This window comes from Microtus oregoni, unplaced genomic scaffold (genome assembly GCF_018167655.1).
Source record: "Microtus oregoni isolate MIOR12 unplaced genomic scaffold, Mior012 000012F_ref0000307, whole genome shotgun sequence".
In the NCBI taxonomy this organism is placed as follows: domain Eukaryota; kingdom Metazoa; phylum Chordata; class Mammalia; order Rodentia; family Cricetidae; genus Microtus; species Microtus oregoni.
In genome coordinates this window covers 42,332,342-42,355,783 of record NW_024543071.1, presented here as the reverse complement: position 1 = coordinate 42,355,783, position 23,442 = coordinate 42,332,342, and the positions used below count along the sequence as shown (strand labels likewise).

Here is a 23,442-nt window from a genome sequence, read left to right as displayed (position 1 = left end):
GTGTATCTTTCTAGGTGATTTCACTAAGTATAGTTATTTTTGCATCCATTTCAATTGCATCCTTTAAAAACCTTATTAACTTTAATAGTATCTATGATTTGTTTATTCCGGTGTTTGTTCTTAGAAAAAGCATCTATGATGTTTGACATATAGATTTTCATATGAACATGAGCTTCTATCTCTCTTGCGCAAATTTTTAAGTGTGTAATATCCACTAAGTAGTAAATAAGTGTTTACTGTCAGAAATATTCAAGCGACTTTTACAAGTTGTCCATTTTATGTTCTCACCATGTATATGAGAGAAATTTAGTTTCTTAATTTCTTCACCAATATATTTGACAAAGTCTTCTTAATTTAAGATATCCAATAAATATATAAAAACATGTTCAGTTAACAAGCAATGAATTTGTTCATCTCTTCATCTGCATTTTAATGTACATATATTTTTCAAATTCCATAAAACACATTTTCTAGGACTCTGTTTTTATATATTTTATTTTCTTCAAAGAAGTGGAAAAATTACTTGATGGGTGGGAGGGGGCAACAGTAAAAAGCACATACCATCTGGTACTTATCTGGATTTGTATTTTATAATTATGATACTTTAACCTGCAAGCTATTTGGAGAACATGAGGAATGCCTGATGTTTAAGTGTCTGTTGACAACTGAATTTGTGAGCTTTAAATATTTTGCAAATGTACATTACTGTCATATATATGACTTTCAAATATTTCTCTAGTAGGTGTCCAGTGTTTGTCTTCAAAATATCTCCAAATACCAGAAGTCTTAGTTTTAATGAATTACATTTACAAACAATTCTACATTGAATTTTCACTTTGGTAACTGATTTAAGAATTCTTTTCCTAACCTTACTAGAACTTTCACAAAATATTTTTTTCTAATAATTTTATTGCTGGAGAAATAAATATAAGCCTATTATTCATTTTGTGTCAACTACTGCATAGCATATAAAATGTCATTGAATTGTTCTTCTAAGAGGAGTTTTTAGTCCTCATTCATTTTGTATACTATGAAACACATTAAATACATACAAAGTACTATTTTTTCCTAGAAATTTAAACAGTATTTATTAAATTATACTCCTTCCAGTCCAAAAAAAAAAAAAAAAGAAAGAAAGAGAGAAAAAAAGAGAAAAAAAAAAAGAGCTATAACCTAAAAGTTTTGAGGCCTGAAAATAAGGGCCCAAGAAAGGAAAATCCACTTTCACCAGACAAGTCACCTAGTTTGGCGGCAGGTACCTGTACAAGATGTTTGTGCCCAATCATTCACTCTGCTTGCTTAAGCATATGTTGGTGAGTTCTTTCAGAGACCCAAACCTCCTCTTTGGTTTAACTGATGGGGCACTGAACTGAACAGAGAATTCTCAACAGAAGAAGTTCAAATGGCCAAAAGACACTTAAGGTCATGCTCAACCTCCTTAGCAATCAGGGAAATGCAAATCAAAACAACTTTGAGATACCATCTTACACCTGTCAGAATGGCTAAAATCAGATGTCAGAATTCTACATCAAGAACAGATTCAAGACTGCTGCCTGAGACGATCAAGCCTCACAGGATACACCAATCATGACTTGATGATAATTATAAATTTTCTTTAGGTCCCCATAAGATTATCAGTAGCCCCAAACCATCAGGAAGTAGCCTGGAGAACTACGCCCACATTCCCAAAAAATGGACTATGAATATTTTCCTTTGTTTAGAATGTTGGTTACAAGTTGTTATGGCTAAAACATTTAGGAGAAAAGCTAAACAAAGGATATTAGATTCAGAGTTCTTGTTTTGGATTTGTTTTAAAAAAAAATAGAGAGAGAGAGAGAGAGAGAGAAGTGGTGTGGGACAATGGCCTGTATTCTGTTATTATGTTTTAAATAAACGCTGACTGGCCAGTAGCCAGGCAGGAAGTATAGGAGAGTCAACCAGACAGGAAGTAGAGGTGGGAGAAGAGAACAGGAGAATTCTGGGAAGATGAAAGCTTGGTCCACAGTCCTGGCCTAGCCACAGAAGAAGCAAGATGTGACTGCCTTGCTGAATAAGGTACCGAGCCATGTGGATAACATAGACAAGAATAATAAGCTAATATAAGTTATAAGAGTTAATAAGGCCGGGCAGTGGTGGCGCACGCTTTTAATCCCAGCACTTGGGAGGCAGAGGCAGACGGATCTCTGTGAGTTCGAGACCAGCCTGGTCTACAAGAGCTAGTTCCAGGACAGGCTCCAAAACCACAGAGAAACCCTGTCTTGAAAAACCAAAAAAAAAAAAAAAAAAAAAAAAAAGAAGAAGAAGAGTTAATAAGAAGCCTGAGCTAATGGGCCAATCAGTTTATAACTTTAAAAAAAAGGGGGGGGGGTTGTGCCACCACTCCTTGGCCTCCAGTAGCTTATTTTTGCATTCTGATCTTCAGGCAAGGTTTATTTACTAAAATACAAATAAAATATCACTAAATACATAGAATGAGAGAGCGGTAAGTGGCACATAAATCTGACCCAAAACACAAATCTCCCCAGCTAGCACAGGTTACAGTTTCTGAGAAGAAAAAAACAAGAAAATAATTAAATAAGAAGACACCAAAAAAGAAAGCAGAAATTCAGAGGAGGAAAACATACTTGATAAGTGGGTAGGGGCATCAGTAAAAAGCACATACCATCTGGTACTTAGCTGACTTTGTATTGTATAATTATGATACTTTACCTGCAAGCTATTTGGAAAATAAGAGGAATGTCTGATGTGCCCAAATTTAATTTTTGTTTTGTTTGGGGTTGGCTTGTTTCACGTAAAATTCCTATGCAACAGAACTAAAGATGCTAAATGAGCAATCACTATGAACTGGAATTTAAGTACAATTATGAAGAAACAAGAGCATTACTTTGATACTGTATTAAAAAGATGATAAAGAACAGGAATAAAAATGTTTAAGGTTTTGTCAGAACAAAGAAAAATCCTGAGGAATCTGTTCTCAATCCCTATTGACTTGTATCTGCCCAACACCAACCTTGCCTTCATTTTCTTTATCCTGTTCTTCCATTCTCTTCTCTAGTGATTCTGAAGTGAAACGAAATTTTTTGTCCAAGGAAAAGATGAGGGGCTTTTTAAAGATAAAATCTATACTACCTATATGCCCTGAACAAAAAATTGAGTTAAAGACTTTATAAGGTTTCTGAGTTGTATCAGAACCTCTGCTGTTTTACTAAATACATTTTTCTATCATCCTGTTGACATACAAAACAGGATTTTCTGACTTTCATCAATATTTCCTATTTAGAAGCATGTCTCCCTCTCTGCTGTTTAGTTCTTAAATCAGGAAAAGATACTTCCTTACCTCTGCATACCTCCCTTCACCTTCTGACCTTTTGGCTCCTTAAACTTTCTCAAGGATTAGTCTTGGCTTCCTGGGTTCAAAATTTACAGTTTCTAAGACTGCACTCTAACTTAATGTGTTATTGTGCCTGATTGGTTTAGCTGCCAGTTTCTTTAGATTATTTGATATTCTTAAGATTATAATATAAAAGTTTTTACTTTAAGACATAAAAACTTCAACAAGACTGACCAAATGAAGCAGCTGTGATGGTTAACATTAACTTGACAGAAGTGGGCATGCCTCTGGGGGACTGTCTCAATTACACTAACTACTGTGGGAAGACCCATCTTCACTCTTGAACAGAAGGCCAGATCTGTATAAAATGGAGAAATAAAGCTGAGGATTAGCTCACATTGAGCAGTGCTCTCCTAACTCCCTCAAGCTCCTGCCATTGTGATTTATCCACTATAACAGACCATAACCTGGAACTCTGAGTCAAATAAGCCCTCTTTCCTTAAAGATTTTTCAGAGTATTTTATCACAGCAACAGGAACAGAAGAAATTAAGATAGCAGAGGATCTTATTTCATTCAATTATACCTTTAGACACATCTTTCAAAATTATTTTTCTTTGCTTGATGATTTTAAGTTTTATGGCATAAAGGTTATAACATCTAGGTTTAACAGTTTATGTTCCTATATAGTAACCTTCAGATAAATGCTATGTGATATATTTATATAACAAAATCCCACTTATGCTGTGGGATAATGCTTTTGTACACTGCGAAGATTTGTCACTCTTGGTTTAAAAAAATGTTGATTGGCCAGTAGCCAGGTGGGGCAACCAGACTAAGAATACTGGGAAGAGGAAAGGCAGAGATGCAATTGTCATTCTAGCTATAGAGGAATGCCTTGCAGAGAAAAGGTACCAAACCACGTAGCTAAACATAGATAAGAATTACAGGTTAATTTAAGTTGTAAGAGTTAATTATAATAAGTCTGAACTAATAGGCCAAATAGTTTATAATAAATATAAGCCTCTGTGTGTTTCTTTGGGACTGAATAGCTACAGGACCGGGAAGGACAGAACTTCTGCCTACACACTCACCCCCAAGAATGATTTGATTCAAATTGGCTTATCAATAAGTTCTGGTGTAACCTTAGAAAAAAATTCCTTCTAGTTCACAATATGACAGAAATATTAAGTAAAAGTCCCAGTTCAAATAGTCCAAAGTCAGACTTGGTCACCTCTCCCAATATGTTGATTAAAGAGACAAACAATGGTAAGGAACTAAGAGAAATCTGATCAATATGACCACATTGAGAGGGACAAATAAATCAGGTATAGTAACCGTCTTCAGGGGAACCATAAACCTTTATGTAAACATTTTCAAAACTGGGACAAAGACAAAAGGTAGACATGATTACGCAGCATGACACAAGGTCTGGTCTTAAGTATTAAGTTCTTGTTCTACTAGGTTGTTCTAAGAAGTCCTTGCGGCTTGAAATAACAAGCTGATCCTGAAACAGTTACTTCTGCCTGAAGGTACAGATTTGTCCTTCATATAAGGAAGCTTTGCTGTTCCTGAAATACAGTGTGACTGCAGGTTTAGGACTGTGATTTTTCTGTGTTGTGCTGAAAGGCGATGAAATAGACTGGATGAAGACCATCCTTAAGAGACGCCCATGCAGAGTCAAATAGGAATCTGACCCAAAACTAAAGAGATGTGGAGTCAAACCAGAGCACTCAGGCTTTGGTACTGCTTTTGCTTGCCTTACAGGTCCAGGTGAAGTCAATGCCTTTTAGAAAAGGCATTTTAAGTATCTGTTATAATAGGACTTTAACAAATCTAATGATTAGTTAATTCTGGTTTTTAGATAAAAATACTAATATGTTTTGCCTATTTTCAGACACAGCTTCTTGAGGTTTTATTAGTTATTTTGTTTTAAAAAATCTAAATTCAAAATTTTTCACACAAAGAAAAAAAACAAAATAAAAAGGAAACAATGAGGTCAAAAGAGATAGGAAAGGTTAAAGATATGGAATGTTTTTGGAAAGGAGGTTTTAAAAAAAAGGAGATGCTTTTAGATAAGAAAGAACTTATTTATATAAAAGGAGACTTTATACTAAAGCATATGATTTTTCCAAAAAGGAAAAGGAAGCTAGTCCTGTAAATCCTAGTATACCTATGATCCCAGCACTTGGGAAGGGAGGCAGGATCAGGAATTCAAGATCATCCATATCCACCTAGGAACTGGAGGTTAACCTAGGCTCCATGAGACTCTGTCACTCTCCACCCCCCACCCCAACAAGTCTGATGAAGTAACTCAGCAATTGAAAGTGCTTGACCTGGATCTGACCCTCAGGAAGGAAAGAACCAACTCCTCAAAAGTTGTCCTCTGACCTCTGCATCCACACCCTTGATATGCACAAAACCACTCTTAAACACACAATAATAAGTAAATAAATAGAAACTGAAGATAAAAAGTAAATAGAAATGTGGGGACAAAACTAGAAAGCTAGAAATATGTCATCTGAAGGGTTATAAAGTTAATATTTAAAGACTGCATGAGTATTATCAAGTTTACTATAATTTAAATTTCTTAAAATTTCTTTAAGTTAAAGTTAAATACAATGCTAATAAAACCAAAGTCTTTCTTACAACACTATGGTTTTACATTTGCAAAACAGTTTAGAAAATAAGGTCTTTATGCTTTTACTGTTATAAATCAGTCATTTAAAACCCAATGATTATGTTTTATCCAAATGCCATAACATAAAAATACAAGTATTTTTTTTTAACAATGAAACAAAATCAACTATTTCCCCCTGGTACTGGGAATTGAGCATCTGACCTCACATGTGGTACACAAGTGCTCTACCACTGAGCATCAACGACTTTTGATTTATAAGACAACGGTCTTACCACATCCCTATGGCTCAATAAAAGCTCCTAAAGAGCATGGAGTAAAAACTAAGTGCTATAAAGGACTCTAATTTCTGAAATACCAAAAGAATTCATTTCACCCATAAGGGGATCTGCATAACACAATCAAAGAAAAGAAAAAGCATGTCCAATGTGAAAAAAGGAGGTCTATATATTTTCCACAGTCATAAAAAAATGCAGTGCTTAATCATCTAAAAATAAAACCCACTACCCTGTAAATTTACGAAATCACAGGAAACACTAAAATTTGAATTTGATAAAGTCAGTAGAAAACTGTCCTCTCACACTTATATTCATTAAAAACTGACAAATATGCAAGTACAGTCTGGTCTACACTGCAAAATCCAGGCCAGCCAAGGGATTATATTAGTAATATTCTATCTCAAAACAAATAATACAGCAAAAATCTGACAAAAAAAATCTGTACAAAATATGTACTAAAAATATCCCGAATTGCCAACCACTCCACAAGTCATCTTGAGACACTATTCCCTGGATAGGAAGAACCTCTCTCTTCTTCCTCATGGCCCCATCTCTGGCTCTCCTGCTTCCCATAGAAGCTTCCTTTTCTTAGGTTTCACCTCAGATACAACATCCACGAGGAGTATATGAAATAAACTCTCTTGCAAAATAACATAACAAATATTATTTCTCAAATATTTAATGTCTTTGTGTAAATTCTCTGTTCTTCTTTCATATCATTTTAAAAATTATGTATCTATTTTTATTTTATGTGCACTGGTTTCTACCAACCCCAAAACTATGATCATCATCAGATAAATCTAGAATCTCTAGCAGAAGATGCTCCTCCTCTAGAATCCCTCCCACTCACAGAAGTTTTCCTCCCTTTCCCTTAATATATCTAATTTTGCTCAGCTTAAAACTAAAGTAAAATAAAAATCTGTAGCAGAACTGTCCACGCTCTGCTGCAACCTGTCTGCCTATCAACTGTAAATGCTTTGATTTGTGACTTTCTTTTGTTCTGGAACCATAAAAGTTCACATGACAGCATCCACATTATTTGAGGCAACCAGAATCTAAGGTTTCAAGGCCATGATCACTCCTATTTGGCTCAGAATAAACTCTCGTATTTCCTTTTGAAGTAAGAGCTCACGTAGTCATGAGCATTGAACCTGGGAGGACTCTTTTCCTTAGCCTGTCACTGTCGCTGATGGCATATTTGGAGCAAATAAGCATTTTTTTGTCACCTCCCAAGTAAAATTATGTAATGCATTCTTCAATATGTATGTGCCTGACAACAGTGTCAAAATACACGAGTCAAAACTGACAGAAGTACAATTGGAAAAAGGCAAATCCACTATTACTGGTAAAGACCTAGATAACTAGTATCAATTATACACACATTTAGGGAAGAACATACAGACACACTTGAACTGAACAGCATTCCAACACTGGATCTAACTGACATTTACGGAACATTTCATCCAACAGCAGACTACACATTCTTCTGGAGCACATATGCAGCACTGATCGACATAATAAGATTTACTCCAGTCTATAAAACAGATCTGTAGCTGAACAAGTCTGAAAAAAATAGAAGTTATACTAAAATCACAATCTGAACTAAAAATTAGCCTAATGGAAGAAAATTGGAGGGGGAGGAGGGCGTATTACAAAACATTTCAAAGTTCTAGTTATAAATAATGCTATGTCAAAGAAGTCCTGAAAGGAAGTGTTGAAAATTTTCAATCATAGGAAAATACAACTTAGCAAAAAAAACTATATATAAGAAAAGGCAAACCTTAAAGAGAGAACTTTAGCACTGAATGCAGAGTTAGAAAAGGCAAACCTTATAGAGAGAACTTTAGCACTGAATGCAGAGTTAGAAAAGGCAAACCTTATAGAGAGAACTTTAGCACTGAATGCAGAGTTAGAAAAGGCAAACCTTATAGAGAGAACTTTAGCACTGAATGCAGAGTTAGAAAAGAAAAACCTAAAATCAGTCGTCTTTCACTTCAGCCCAGGCATGGTGGTGCATCCCCTTAATCCCACCATTGGGAAGGTACCGCTCATCTATGCCACCTTGGTCTACATAGCAAACACCAGAAAATAGAAAAAGGAGAAATGCATCTAAATTTATGAGGCCAGCATTACCCTAAGACCAAAACTAGATGAGGTCATTACAAGAGAAACAGGAAACAAAGATCTTTCATGAACAGATGTAAAGATTCTCATCAAAATATAAGTAAAATGAATTCAAAATATCATAATCCACAAAATACAAGTCTAATTCAACATGTGGAAAATAATCCATATAATCAATAATATCAACAAGCTAAATAAGAAATACTGTAATCATATCAACAATTAACCAATGTAGAAAACAATCTGTCAAAATCCAATCCACTTTCTTTTTTTTTAAGACTTATTTATTATGTATACAGTATTCTGCCTGAGTGTATGCCTGCAGGCCAGAAGAGGGCACCAGATCTCATTACAGATGGTTGTGAGTCACCATGTGGTTGCTGGGAATTGAACTCAGGACCTTTGAAGAGCAGGCAGTGCTCTTAACCACTGAATGATCTCTCCAGCCCCCAAATCCACATTCTTGAAAGAGAAAAAATATTACAAAGTAAGTACAAAGAAGTTAGATATGATGATGTACCCCTATAATTTCTACACACACACACACACACACTTGGGAGGCTAAGGCAGGAGGATGGTTGTGAATTCAGGGCCAGACAAGCTATAAAGCCTAGGTAACAGAGTAAAACCCTGTCTCAATAAAATAAAGCAGATGTGTATAGCTTGGTTTTAAAAATCAAAATAGTAAGTGCATCTGGTGATGAGTAGGAATTAGAGGGAAGAGCCAGAAAAGATTTTTTTTCTGTTGAGAATCATATTCTGTTTCTTGATCAGACTTGAGTTAAAGTGGAGTCAATGTGGAGATTAAAGATTAGAGGTAGCTAGCCAGCTCTTGCTCCTTTCTCCATATCACTTCATAAGATACAATCAAAACAACTGAAAAACAGTGGTTTATCATAATGGGTGGATGTGGGAGAATGCTGACGTTTTACAGTAAACAGAAATTCTCTTTTTCAGGAAAAACTCAAGACTTTGGATAGTGCAAGACCAGGAGAGAAACAAAATGTGGGGGAAGGAAAAGGGGAAGAAGCCCAGCATGGGTCACTACCACAGAATCTGGCACCTCACAGAAATACTAGCCTGAACAAACAAAATAATTTGGATCTACAATAGTAAAGTGGGTCTGGAAAAGTTCTCTGTGCTTCCCAGCATATTCTCACAGCACTTAAGAGGGAGTCATCTTCTGTAAGATGGTCCGAACAGTCTCAAACAACAATGGAGGGCACAGCTTAAGGAACAAAAAAGGTTTGCCTCTGGCCTCTAGAAGCAAGTGCACACAAGTGCAAGTACACCTAGCTGTACACCTGTCTGCAACCATTACATGCATACACTCACATACACACACAAGAAAGAATACAAATGAGCAAGTAATCCTGTCCAAAAATGGGCAAACAATTAGAATAGACACTTCTTTTAAGAAGAATAAAGGGGGGGGAGGGGCAGGCAGTCTCTGACTTCAAAACAATTATAACTGCTGAGGGGGGATTCAAAATTGTATACTCTATCAAGCCTCCAGGCTTATTCTAACACAGCCTAGATCTTGACAGAAATAAGTAAAATGCTAGATTTCTAAAGACTCTAAGACAAACCTAAGAAATAAAACAACTTCTAACTAAATAATATATGAGAAGGGTGAAGAAATATAAATGAGTATATAAAAATTACAGCAACATCAAAATCTGCCAAGAATCAGTCTAAGAATGCAGTCCAATTCCTTTTTCCCCTTATACAAAGCAGAGAGCTCTATCACAGTCTACTTACTGTAGTTGATCTTCTATTAAGGCACTCCTTTCCTACTCTGTCAGAAATGCTTGGACACTTCTCATATCTTATATTACAATGTTTCTGTGAGAAAATAGGTTCTGGTCACCAAGGAACCATTTCAGAAACAAATATCAGAGCAACACAAATTAGTAGCATTATGATAATAGTTAAATTAGCTGGGTTACAGAGAAACCTTATTTATAACCATTAATGGGCCCCTCCGACATTAGAACATAAAGTTCTAAGCCCATTTGTATTATTGCTGTCATGAAACACTATGTCCAAAAGCAAGCTGAGAAGGAAAAGGTTTTTTTGGTTGTTTCGGTTTATTCTTCCATATCACCGTTTATCAACAAAGAAAATCAGGACAGGAACTCACACAAGGCAGGAACCTGGAGACAGGAGCTGATACAGAGGCTATGGAAGGGTGCTGCTTACTGCCTTGTTTCCCCATAGCTTGCTCAGTCTTCTTTCTTACAGAACTCAGGACCACCAGCCCAGGGGCAGCACCACCCACAATGGGCTGGACCCTCCTTCATCAATCACTAGTTAAGAAAATGCCATACAGCTGGATCTTATAGAGACATTTTCTTAATAGAGGTTCTCTCCTTTAACATAACTCTGCCTTGTGTCAAGCAGACATAAAACTAACCAGCACACCATCATCTTAAATTTTTTATACACAATCTAATTTTCTAAAATTTTCAATAAAATTTTTTAAAGCCTAAGTTTAACTAGAGTTGCTACTTTTGAAATTCTCAGGAGGCCTATTTTTAAAGCTTTCAGTTTCATTTATCAAAATACAACTGATTTCTTACATCACCACATGACCTAGAAACTCCACTTATATATATTTACCAGTGGGAATTTTATTTATTTACTTATTGTTTATTTGGGTTTTTTTTTTTTTTGAGACAGGGTTTCTCTGTGAAGCCTTGGCTGTCCTAGAACTCCATCTGTAGAACAGGCTGGTCTTGAACTCAGGGATCCATCTTTGCCTCCCCAGTGCTAAGATTACCACACCAGCTTAGTAATGGGAATTTGAAACATACCTTCTAAGAAACTTTCACATGAATGTTCATAGTAGTATTAACTATGATAAACAAAAAGTTGGAAACAATCTAAATGTCCAACTGGTGAAACAGAATACTATTCATTCCATCCTTCAATATAAAGAGCTCTAAAATATCTGAAATTGAGGAAGCAAGAAACAAAAGGATGGGCACCATATGACTACATTTAAACTAAATGTCCAGAATCAGCAAACTCATAAAGACAGAAAAACTAATGGCTACCAGAGGGGGGGTGGTGCTCATGGATTAAGAATGGGGAATGTCTGCTAGAGGATTTTTTTTTCTTGATGGGGATGGGCGCTAAATGTTCTAGAATTAGTGGTGATGGCTGTACAACTGTTACATTAAAAAAATACTCATTGGATTGTAGAATTACAAAAGAATTTTATGATACATAAATTAAATCCAAATAGGAAAAGAGGAAAGAGAACCAAACAATCCAACTTAAACAAAAGATATGGCCATTTCATTGACAAAAATAAACAGAAAAAATAATCATGAAAATATACCCAACATCATTACAAGGGAGCTGCAAATTAAAGTCATGATGCTTTAATACTACATACCTACTGGGATATCTTTTTAATAGGGATATGAAGATGGCTTAGCAAGTAAAAAGTGCTTACTACACAAACTTGAAAGCCAGAGTTCCCCAGAAGCTGCATAAATGCTGGGTGGGCATCAAGGCCCACCTGTAATTGCATCCTCCAAAGGTAGTCTAAGGGTTCCCCAGAACAAGCTTATAAAATAAAATAAAACAAATTTTTTATTTAGTATACAGTTTCTCCCATAATGGGAGAGTAAGGGAACATCTAAGAGCTCACATATTTATCCATAACCACCAGGCAGAGGCACTGGGGATCTTTTCAAACATCAAAATCAGGCTCTAGTGACACACCTCCTCCAAGACCATACCTCCTAATCCTTTCCAAACAGTAACACCAATTGGGGACCACTTACATATGCAAACACCCCTAAACACATGCATACCACATGCAAATATCTCCCCCCCAAAAAAGAACTTTTTCAAAGCAAAAATACCAAATGCTCATTAGAATAATGTACAACTAAATCCTGATACAAAACTGGTCAAAGTGCAAAATAATATACCCATTTCAGCAACCAGTGTCAAGGCGTAATGGCTGAGTTTGAGGGGTGGACTCTTAGAGGATGGCTACCACAGTTAAACACTTGAGACTGATTCTTACAGAGAAAGCAATACATTTGACTCGGTTTTGGATGCTGAAAATTCAAAAAGCATAATAGCAGCTATGGTAAAGATCACTTACACACACACACAAAAACCACTAGTGGATTAACCTCATAAAAGGAAACTGAAAGCCAGTGAGGGGCCACTGTTAACAATCTCCCCTTAGGCCTACTTATAAAGACATCATCACCTGAATATGGACTAAGCTTTCAACACAGAGCTTTTAGGAAATACAATCAGACCATAACCAAATCATATCACATTACTTCTCATAAAGTTACAAGTTTAATACCACTCACATCCCCATGGTTAGGTATTTACTCCAATGAAATAATTTATGTTCACACTAAAACCTGATACAGCTTTTCTTTAACTGCCAAAATAGAAATACTACAAAAAATGGCCAAGCTATGTTTATAAAAAGAGTCATGGAGTGAAACACCACTCAGAAGAACAGGAATGGCAGGACAAGGTGATATACGCAGTACAGGGATGACTTCTCTGCATTCTGTTAAGAATGCCTGGCTCAAATGGCTACACAGAAGACGCCAAGTGTGGTGGCACAGGCCTCAAAAAGGATCTGAGAGTTCCAGGCCAGTCAGGGATACGCAGTAAAATCTTATCTCAAAAAGAAAGAGCTACATAGGCAAAGGATTCCATTTATGACACTCTAGAACAAGCAACATAGAGAGGAAACATCAGTAGTTGCCTCTTGAGGAGGGATCAATTACAAAGAAATAGAAGAGGAAATGCTGTAGGCTTGTAAAACCTTTTCGTATCCAAATTGGAATGGTGGATATATGCTTCTTAACATTTATTAAAAAAAAAAAACTATGCATGAAGGTGAATTTTCTCGAAGTAAACTTTAAATACAGAAAATCGATAAGCTGTATTCTACACAAACCTGCATCTTGTATATAAAGCAACATTTCACTACAAACCAAGCCACAATTCAAGTAGTTTTTCTTCTTGTTCTTTTTAATTTTTTTCTTTAATTTTTATTTTATGTGTGGGTGTTTTTACTTGCGTGAAGGTTTGTGCATCACATGCTTGCATACAGTGCCCCCAAGAGCCAGAAGACAATGACAGAAGCCCCCTGGTGCGGGAACTACAGATGGTTGTGAGTTGTTGCGTGGACACTGGGACTTGAACCCAAGTCATCAGGAAAAGCAGTCAGTGCTCTCAAACACTGAGCCAACACTCCAGGCTTCTTTCGGAGGTACAGAGGCCAGTTTTGTTCTTTTCACTTTGCAACTGAGAAGCAGCACAGATTAAGCAATCTGCAAGAGCTGGTCTCAGGCGGGCTGTGCTGGCACTTATGCATCAATGTTTGCCCACTTGATCATGATGGAAGGCAACTAACTACAAGAGGGTTTGTTTGTTTAATAAAACTAAATTTCTTACCCACATTATTTGAAAACTGAGGCTCAGCTAAAATAAAGAGTACTTCTGGAAAGCTGGAAGTACAGGCGTACCCGAGAATGCGCACACTTTTTACACAAATAATTAGCCCTAATTTTGACCTGGAACACACACTTCAAAAACGACTAGTAGCTACATAAAATAAACACAGCATAATACAAGACAGATGGAAACTCTAAATGTAAGACACTGGATACGGTAAAGCGTTGCAATCAAGTGGTAGATGCAGCCCTTCCGAACTAAGCGACACAGCGTGTCTTCTTCAAGTTGGCTGAGATACAGAACGGCTATTTATATTCTGACCGCCTGTTTGCCTGCATTTTCTTTACGTTCTTTTTTTTTTTTTCTTTTCACTCAGTCTTTTACTCAGGACCACAAACATCCACCTGGCCAGGCTGCGACCTGAACACAGAAGAGGATTTCCTTTTCTCTTGCCCTCGTTACCAGCCTAGCCCAACTAAGCAACCCCTCAAGTCCAGGAAGGCACCGCGAAGTGAGGTCAGGAAAGGACTAAGGGCGTCTTCGCGGACAGCGCCTGGCCTTCACGTGCGACACGCCGTGGGCTCGGCGGAACCTTCGTTACAGCCCAGGGGGAAACGGACAGGGATGGCTCCCTCGCCCGGCAGAGGCCAGAGGTCACAGGCGCCTGGCCCCACCGGGTGGCACGGGAGGCTTCAGCTCGCGCCGCCCGCCCGGGAACCGCCGCCCGGCTTTACATAACTTCAAGGGCGAGGAGGGTAGCTGCAGGTGGCGGCGTCGGGCTGGCCAAGGACCGAAGCCACGAGAAGCCGCGCCGCCATCTCCCGCGACACTGGGATCGAGACCCCCGTTACCTTTCCAAATGCCCAGAGAGAGCTGAGACTTGTCCAGGTTCACCACATAGTCGCCCAGGAACCGGTTCAACACGTCCACGACCAAGGACTCAAATACCATTTTCCTCAGCCGCGGACAGCACCGCGGCACGACCCCGCGCTGCTCCTCCCTCGAGACAGTTCGGCTTTACCGGCTCCCGGCCGCCTCCAGCCGCGGCGCCACGGCCGCCGGGTCACTCAACCCTGCCGCGAGCCCCGCAGAGGCAAAGTAGCCGCGCGCAGCGCGCGTGCGCACCGCGGAAGCGCGTGGGGGCGTGGCCGACGCGGAGCCGGAGGCGCGGCCGGGACAGGGAGGGAGAGAGGGAGGGGCAGGGAGGGACGACGGCTGCGCAGCCGCGGGTGGCCCGCGGGCCGAACGCCCCAAACGCCGCGCCTCTCCCGCCGGCCCCGCCCCTACCCGTCGCTTAGCAACAGGAAACCAGACGAGAGCCGCAAGGTTTTGTAGACCCCGCCCCGGAATTACCTCCGGAGTACCAGCCTAGAGCTCGCGCCGGGTGGCTGGGCGTGGTGTTAACCGACGGGAACGCCCTTTCGGCTGGAAAAAACACCGTCGCGGGACCCACCCGCTGGAGGGTGTGCGGTGTGCCGTTGCGGGGAGTTTCCTGAGGCAGTTTCCCAGGGCATTTACTCCGACGTCGGTTGTAAAGTTCGGCTATCCTTGGTCCTGGGACGCCTCAAGCTGCTCCTGCAGTTCTCCCGGCCTCTGTCGAGGACGCTAACTGGTCTTTGCAGTGCCTTCGCTTACTTCTCTAGCTGCGAATCTGTGCAAAAGCGGACTGAAGGAGAGTCAAGTTGGGAGAGAAATTCCAAGTCCCTATCGTGCAACTGGTCTTGTTTTGTTTTTTGCTTTTTGGGTTTTGTTTTTTGTTTTTTTGTTTTTTTTCCGATCAAGACATTTATGTGAAAGCAGCCGATCGTTTCAAAGAGTAGCACGTTTGGGAGCCAGTCCAAAGACCGCAGAGGACCTGCCAAGAAGTAGGGGAGAGGCTAGACACCTCGTAGCCTTCCCTGAGTGCCTTTCTAAAATAAGAAGAGCATTCTCAGCTCCACACGGGCTTACAATTAGTCCCAAAGGCCAGAGCTCACAAGACAGATGTGTCACTTAGAGAGCTGACGTTAATCCTCTGAGGATTTCGGGCAGCAGTACACTTTCAACTTTTCCCTCTTTGTAGGGCAAATCCTGACTTACCACTTACTACATTTTGAGCATAGTCACCAAGTTTTCAGATTTTTAAGCTTAAGATTGGCCTTTGTAAGAAAAACGCCTGGCAAAAATAATGTTGTTTTGATTTTATAGAACGTATTAGCATTATTGTACAAAAATGGGCTTCATTATAACATCTTAATTACATGTGTCTAATATATTTTTTTCATATTCCTTGCCCATCACCCTTTCTTGTCCCTTCTACTGATCCCCTTTCTCATCCCAAATAGGCCCCGTTTATTTTAATGAATTTTTATCGAGATTATAAAAGTACAGATTTTTATTTCACACAATTTAAAATTGTGTATAAATGTTTTACATGCATGCCTGCTGCCCCCAGAAATAACTCTGGTTCTGGAGTTATAGGTGGTAGAGAGCCTCCATGTCTGTGCTGATGATGGAATGCAGGTCCTCTGAAGAGTGTGAAGTGGTATTTACTGCTGAATCATCTCTTGAGCCTATTTCTAAAATGTTATCCCAGGGGAGACATAAACCACTGGACCACTTGTCCTCAGGCCTCCAGGGACAGACGGAGGTATGACTCCACCGAAGCTCACTTTGGAGAAGCAATGTGTTTCTTGGGCTTCCTTCCAGAGTGTAGGTGTGGAGATATGTGTACAGGGGTGTGGGTACGCATCTGCACAATAGGCCACACCTGGAAAGCATTTACCCACTGGGGTTGAAGGCTTTTCTGTTGCAGCTTCGTAGATGGAGACCAATCCTCTCATCTCCCCCATTAGTGCATACTCTACTCCCTGAGGCCATGAGCAGTTCAAGCAGGGTCACACACAATAGGTAGCAGCAGCTGGAAACACCCTTCTACCAACTCATATAATCCTTTTGCAAGGGAATATAACTGAACTCCACTTGATGGAGTATGCTTGGTTAGGGGGACAGTCACAACAAGGCCTCCCAAAACAACTGGGGCATGTTGTTGTTTGCTAGTTCTGAGACAGGGTCTTACTATGTATTTCTGGATGGCCTAGAACTCTACATGGAGTTGGCCTCAATCTCATGGAGATGTGACTGCTGGCGTTAAAGGCAGTTGTCACCACACCTGGCTTATTGACATGCTCTTCATTATTTTCACATGACTTTGTATCTGAAGGGCATTCATGAAGTCAACTTGCTGGTCTTAGTGATGCTAAGGTATTGGGAATTTTTCAAAAGTCACAACCAAGCTGGAATGTGCTCATTCAACATACCTATTTCTCTAGCAAGCATTGGAAGAGTACCTCAGAGTGTGTGCTGGCACAGAGCGACTGTGAGGCTCAGAAGAGGGTAACGCCACAGGTTATGAGGCAGTTTGTTATTATACTGTTAACACAAATGTACAGTGCTTAAAAAATTTTCTCTGTGAGTCCTAACACCCACCATAAGCTGAAAGTTACAAAACTTCCAGAATTTAAAAAAAAAATCTTTAGCACCTTAAAAAACTTCAAATTCATTTTCTGCAATCCAGGAAAATTTAGGAAGATAATGATTTAAAGGGGGTGCATTAAAATTGCCAAATGTCATTGAAAAAAATCTACTGAATAAAGCTAGAAGGAAAAAAGATGCAATTGTAACTGAAACTTTTGTCTAAAGTTAGGTGGTAAATTATAAACCTCTATTTCCTAATAACTAGAACTTATAATTTACATTTAGTCATTGTATAGCTTAATCCATCTGGGGAAGCTTAAAAGCAAAAATATATAAATGTCATTTGGAAAAAAATAGACATGTACATTCAATTAAATTTTTCTTGGGCTTTGAAAATAAACTCACAGACTACCAAAATAAATTTTTGAAGTTTCAAATTTGTAAATATGTCAGTGTAAGCCATTCTTTCTCCAGATCACAATCTAAATGATGTATTCCATTGCTTGGTCAAATGAAAATGCAGGGAGTATTCAAATAATCCCAAACTACAATAGCCTCCAATTTACTTCTAACTTTTACCAGTGGGACTTGTATTATGCTCAACTTACACGCCATAACTTTCCACCTATGTAGTTTGGACATGTGACAGAATATGGTCTTCATTTTTCCCAGAAATCTTTCTCTATCCACAAATAAATTACATCAGTGTATTATTTGTCCCTATTTCTATTCAAGGTCAACATTATTAGGAACCAGCCCATATCATCAGATTATGAAGCCACTGAAGCCACCCACATTCTCAAGAAATACACTGGAGGAAGAACATTTTACAGGACTTTTACTCACAGGCTTCTGCACCTTGCCTCAGATCTTGGTTGAAAAATTGTAAAGTAATAATAATAAGTTGCTTGGACTTATGTGTTCCCATCTTTAAAGGAAAGAAAATAAACCTTGGGAGGACAAGCAAGGGAGAGAACCTTTAAAGACTTTTACAGCCAGTGTTTATGGGAACATAAATGGAGACAATCTTTCTAATGGCAGCTTATAAATATCAACAAATTGATAAGTGTGTGTGTGGGTACGTTAGGATATGTTAGTATATGTATATGATATACATGTATGTCTATGAATGTTGGCTTAGCAATCCTTCCAGATATTTAATCGAAAAGAATTACCAAAAAAGTCCACAAAACTATCCTTATAAAACTTATTAAAACTTTGCTTGTAGAAGCAAACTTAATCTTCATTAACAGAGAAGCTAGGTAAGTAAACATATATACCTGTCCACTACTTAAGAATTCTAGCACTAATGCTAGAATTAATGAAGTTTTATAAAGTGAAAGGTCATAGATTGTACCTTGGGAGAGAGTACGAAATAGCATCATGAGTTGTCAGCTTATTTTGATTATACAGGAAAAAGCAAAAGTCTGGAAGTATACTCCCAGTGATCAATGAGAGTTATCTCTTGATGGCTGAGCTTTTGACAATGTGTATTTTCTCTGTTTTTTTTTTTATTGAAGTTGAAATGTTTTATGGTACAAATAAATTTGTTCTTCTAAACGAGTGGAGTAATTTGTCAGAATTGTTATTGATTCATGTGCTGTTTGATAAACTCTTTAGAAAGCTACATGGAAATGGTCTCTCCAGAACTAGTGCCAAGCGACATTTCTAAGCATAGTCCAAACCTCATTGGAAAATTGATATGAAAATGGATTTGAACTCTCAAAAGTCTGCCTAAAGATATTTTTCCAAAGACAACAGAAAAATGAATAAAAGCTTATTTGACATACCTAGCCATGGGGGAAATGAAAAAGCTGCAATCATATATCTGGATGTCTTTCCATTTTTAAACTATCAATTTTTTTTTTTTTTTGGTTTTTTTCGAGACAGTGTTTCTCTGTGGCTTTGGAGCCTGTCCTGGAACTAGCTCTGTAGACCAGGCTGGTCTCGAACTCACAGAGATCCGTCTGCCTCCGCCTCCCGAGTGCTGGGATTAAAGGCGTGCGCCACCATCGCCCGGCTACCAATTAATTTTTTAATAGCAATAATCTCCAAATGCTAGTGAGGCTATGGAGTATCAGGGTCATTCATGTACTAAAAATGAGACTGTGAAATGGTCTAGCCACTCTGGAAAAGATAGGGCATTTCTGAAAAATGTAAGTACACATGGTCATACAAACTAGCAATTATAAGTCTAAACATTCATCCAAAAATAAAAATAAAAACAACTCTCAGTACACAAACAGGTAACAAGTCCCAGGGCCAGGACTTGGGAATCGAGTCAATCTGATGGCAAAGTGAGGGAGGTCACAGTGAAGGATGAGGTACTAAACCTCATTCTGCTTATCTGGTGGCTAAGAGCATGGTGTTCAGTAGCCCTCTGTGGGGGAATCCATGAGAGTATTGACTGTCTTGTCCATTTGGTCTAACCAGCCTCCACGTTTGCATCAATTTTAGTTTATCCAGATGAGCGATCTCCCAGAAATGACCTCTCTGCTGATTTCCCCTTTTAAATATTGATAACATCAATTTCCTTTCCCTGTTCTTGTTCCTTCCTTTGAGATAATTTAAGAAAGAAAATATCTGTATCATGTAGAGGTAGCTTTTGTCCTTTATGGAATTCATGTGCAATGTCAGACCTAAAGGATAAATTTGTAATTATGGAAAAGGCTATTGGTATATTTGAACCTCATGAACACTGTCAGTGTGTTTTGATGGAATGATTTAGTCCAAACAGTTATTAAGCAAAAATCTACAAATGTCTAGAACTCCCCATTGTTGATATGCTCTAAAAGTATTTCCTAAGGAGCACATACACAGGCCCAGAACCTCTGCCTTGAGAATAATAAGCTGTTACTGCTCAGAAGAACCATCTCAGTTAATCACCATGTTTACACTATTCTCAGCGTCTATCCGCCTTTTTATATTGAAGGAGATTCCGAGTCAGAGACACTAATTTGGTTTCATTAAATGTTAAATTAGACATCAGCTACTGATTCCAACTGCTGCAGCACTTTCCTCCAGGACGTTAAAAGAGAGTACCATTTAGTGGAATGTTTGATAAAAAACTCCTTCCAGGGCTGGAGAGATGGCTCAGTGGTTAAGAGCATTGCCTGCTCTTCCAAAGGTCTTGAGTTCAATTCCCAGCAACCACATGGTGGCTCACAACCATCTGTAAAGAGGTCTGGCGCCCTCTTCTGGCCTGCAGGCATACACACAGAATATTGTATACATAATAAATAAATAAATATTAAAAAAAAAAAAAGAGTTTGCCGGGCGGTGGTGGCGCACGCCTTTAATCCCAGCACTCGGGAGGCAGAGGCAGGCGGATCTCTGGGAGTTCGAGGCCAGCCTGGTCTACAAGAGCTAGTTCCAGGACAGGAACCAAAAGCTACGGAGAAACCCTGTCTCGAAAAATCAAAAAAAAAAAAAAAAAAAAAAAACTCCTTCCATCTCTTCAAACTGGAGCAAACACTATAATCAATAAGTCTATTATAAATTATAATTATAATTTTGATAGGGTCCAACTACTTATCCCTGGCTGGCCTGGAAGTCATAGTGATCCATCTGTCTCCAGCTTAAGAGTGCTGGGCTTAAAGGCTTGTATCACCGTACCTGGCTATATCGTCAATTTAAACTTTCTTTTTAAGTGATAGTGGTATAAATAAATTATTGTTTTTTATAAAATAAATTCAAAATGTCTTTTAAACTAAAATTCATATTAGAAGGCCAAAATTAATATTAATTTATGACATTTTAACTATGTTTTTTTTTACTGCTGATTTTTTTTTCTTCCTTGAACCATTATGCTTTTTGTGTAGAATTAAAGAAAGTCTTAGTTGATTGCAACTTTGTTTTAGATTTATTTTTGCTTCAATATTGTGAGGCTAGTGGAATAATTTCTAAAAGTTTTAATTCTTCAACTGGTTATGTTAGACATTTGCACTCTTCTTTGAGGTTTAACAGAAACTATATGATCATTTCATAGCCAGCCTTATACTAATGGGGGGGAAAACTCAACTCATTTTTAGTAAAACCAAGAGTAAGACAAAAAGAGAAGCATGTCCACTCTCTTCATGGGTATTCATGAGGTTTGGACAAAAATGGCCCCTTATAGAATCATTTATTTGCAAGCTTAGTCCCCAGTAGATCAACTGTTTGAAAAGATTAGGAATGGTGGCCTTGTTGGAATAGGTGTGGCCTTGTTAGAGTATGCCTGTGGCTGGGAATGGACTTTGAAGTTCCAAAAGTCCATGCCAGGCCCATCTCCAGTCTCCACCCCCCCCTCCTCTCTCTCTCTCTGTGTGTGTGTGTGTGTGTGTGTGTGTGTGTGTGTGTGTGTGTGTGTACTGCCTGTGGATCAGGATACAAAGCTCTCACTACTTCTCTACCACCATGCTTTCCTGCCTGTGGCCATGCTCCCTACCATGATGATCCAGACCCCAATAAATGCTTTCTTTCATAAGAGTTGCCTTAGTCATGGTGTCTCTTCACAACAATAGGACATAGACTAAGTCGAACAGAGTCCTTAAAGTCTTAGTACAACAGTAAAACAAGAGAAAGCAGTCAATGCATTACAAAGAAAAGAAAAAAGTAAAAGGACTTCATTTTAAAAAAAATAAATAAACTCCTAGAACTAATGAACACTCAGCAACCTGGCACTACGCCAGAATGTTGAGAAATAAATGAGGAAGGGATGGGAAATAGTCCAGTGGGTCTAGTGAGGACCTGACTTTAGATTCCTGGGACCCAGGTAAAAAGCCCAGTGTGTTAGCACATGTATGTAATTCCAGTGCTTGGGAAGGCAGAGACTAGTGGCTTCTGGTGGCTCACTGGCCAGTCAGTCTACCCCAAATGACAATCTCCATGTTTAGTGAAAGATCTCATCTTTCCAGAAGTGTGATAGAAACTTCCACATGTGCATGCAAAGGCAAGCACCCTACATGCAACACACACACACACACACACACACACACACACACACACTTATAATAAACCTAACCAAGGAAGTAAAAGACCACCACATTGAAAACACTAAAGAAAGAAATTGAAGAAGATACTGGAAGAAAGACTTCCCATGCTCATTATTTGGAGAAATTATTGTGAAAATGGTTATCTTACTAAAAGTATTGTACAGATTGAATAAAATTCCCATCAAAATCCCAATGCCATTTTTCACATAAATAGAAAAACAATCAGAAGCTAAATATATGGAAGCTAAAAGACCCCAGGAAGTCAAAGTAGTTCCAAGGAAAAAGGATAATTCCTGATTTCAAGTTATGCTGCAGTGCTGCAGTTACATCACAGAGTAATAAGACCAGCATTGCACTGACACAGAAACAGATGTAGGGATCAAAATAATAGGATAGAAAGCATAGATATAACTCCATAGAGCAATAACCATTTGATTTTTGACAGAGTTGTCAAGAAATACACATTAAGCAAAAGATGTCCTCTTGCTTCAAAATCTGGATATCCACTTGTGGGGAAGAAAACAAATACCTATCTCTTACCCTATACATGAATTAACTCCAAATGAACCAAAGGCCTTAAAGGAAGACCTGGAACTCTGAACTGCTAGAGGAAAAAGTACAGAAATGAACATACAAAAACAGTCACTTGGGAAATAAAGAAAATTGACAAACGGAATCTCATGAAAAAGTAAGGAGGCTCAGGATGTACTGTATGAGAGAAGAATAAATGAAAAAGTTTCTGTACAGCAAAGGAAACAATAAGTGAAGAAACAGCCTGCAAAATGGGAGATAATTTTGGCTAGCTGTACATCTGTCTTTGTTTATTTTCTGTTGCTAAGATGAAATAACCCAACAAAGAGTAACTTATGGGAGGAAGGGTTTGCTTGAGCTCACAATACCAGGTTGCAGTCTGTCGTATCATGAAATTTAAATGTCTAGTCATAGTCACAGTCAAAAATGGATGCATATGCACTTTCTACAACTCAATATGATATAAGGCAAGACCCAAATTCAGGGAATGATGCCATCCACATTTAGGTTAGGTCTTCCTTCATAGTTAACATAAAGACAATCCCTCATTGATGGTCCCTTACCACATGATTCGAGAATGCATCATGTTGCCAATTAAAACCACATCTGACAGAGGTCTGATATCAAGAATATACAGAAAATTCAAACACCTAAAAAAAAAT

The 23,442-nt window shown here is 38.5% G+C and overlaps 1 protein-coding gene across 3 annotated transcripts in view; it reads right to left on the bottom strand.

The window, feature by feature from the left end:
* The window catches only part of Vps13a (vacuolar protein sorting 13 homolog A), a 197,239-nt gene extending 182,362 nt beyond the window's left edge, over positions 1-14,877 (bottom strand). For all 3 annotated transcript variants that reach the window (XM_041661420.1, XM_041661421.1, XM_041661422.1), the window contains exon 1: positions 14,672-14,877. In XM_041661420.1, coding sequence (XP_041517354.1) covers positions 14,672-14,771 — 100 coding nt within the window. In that variant the 5' untranslated portion in view covers positions 14,772-14,877. The remainder of the gene's footprint in view (positions 1-14,671) is intronic.
* Between the last annotated feature and the right edge of the window lie 8,565 nt (positions 14,878-23,442).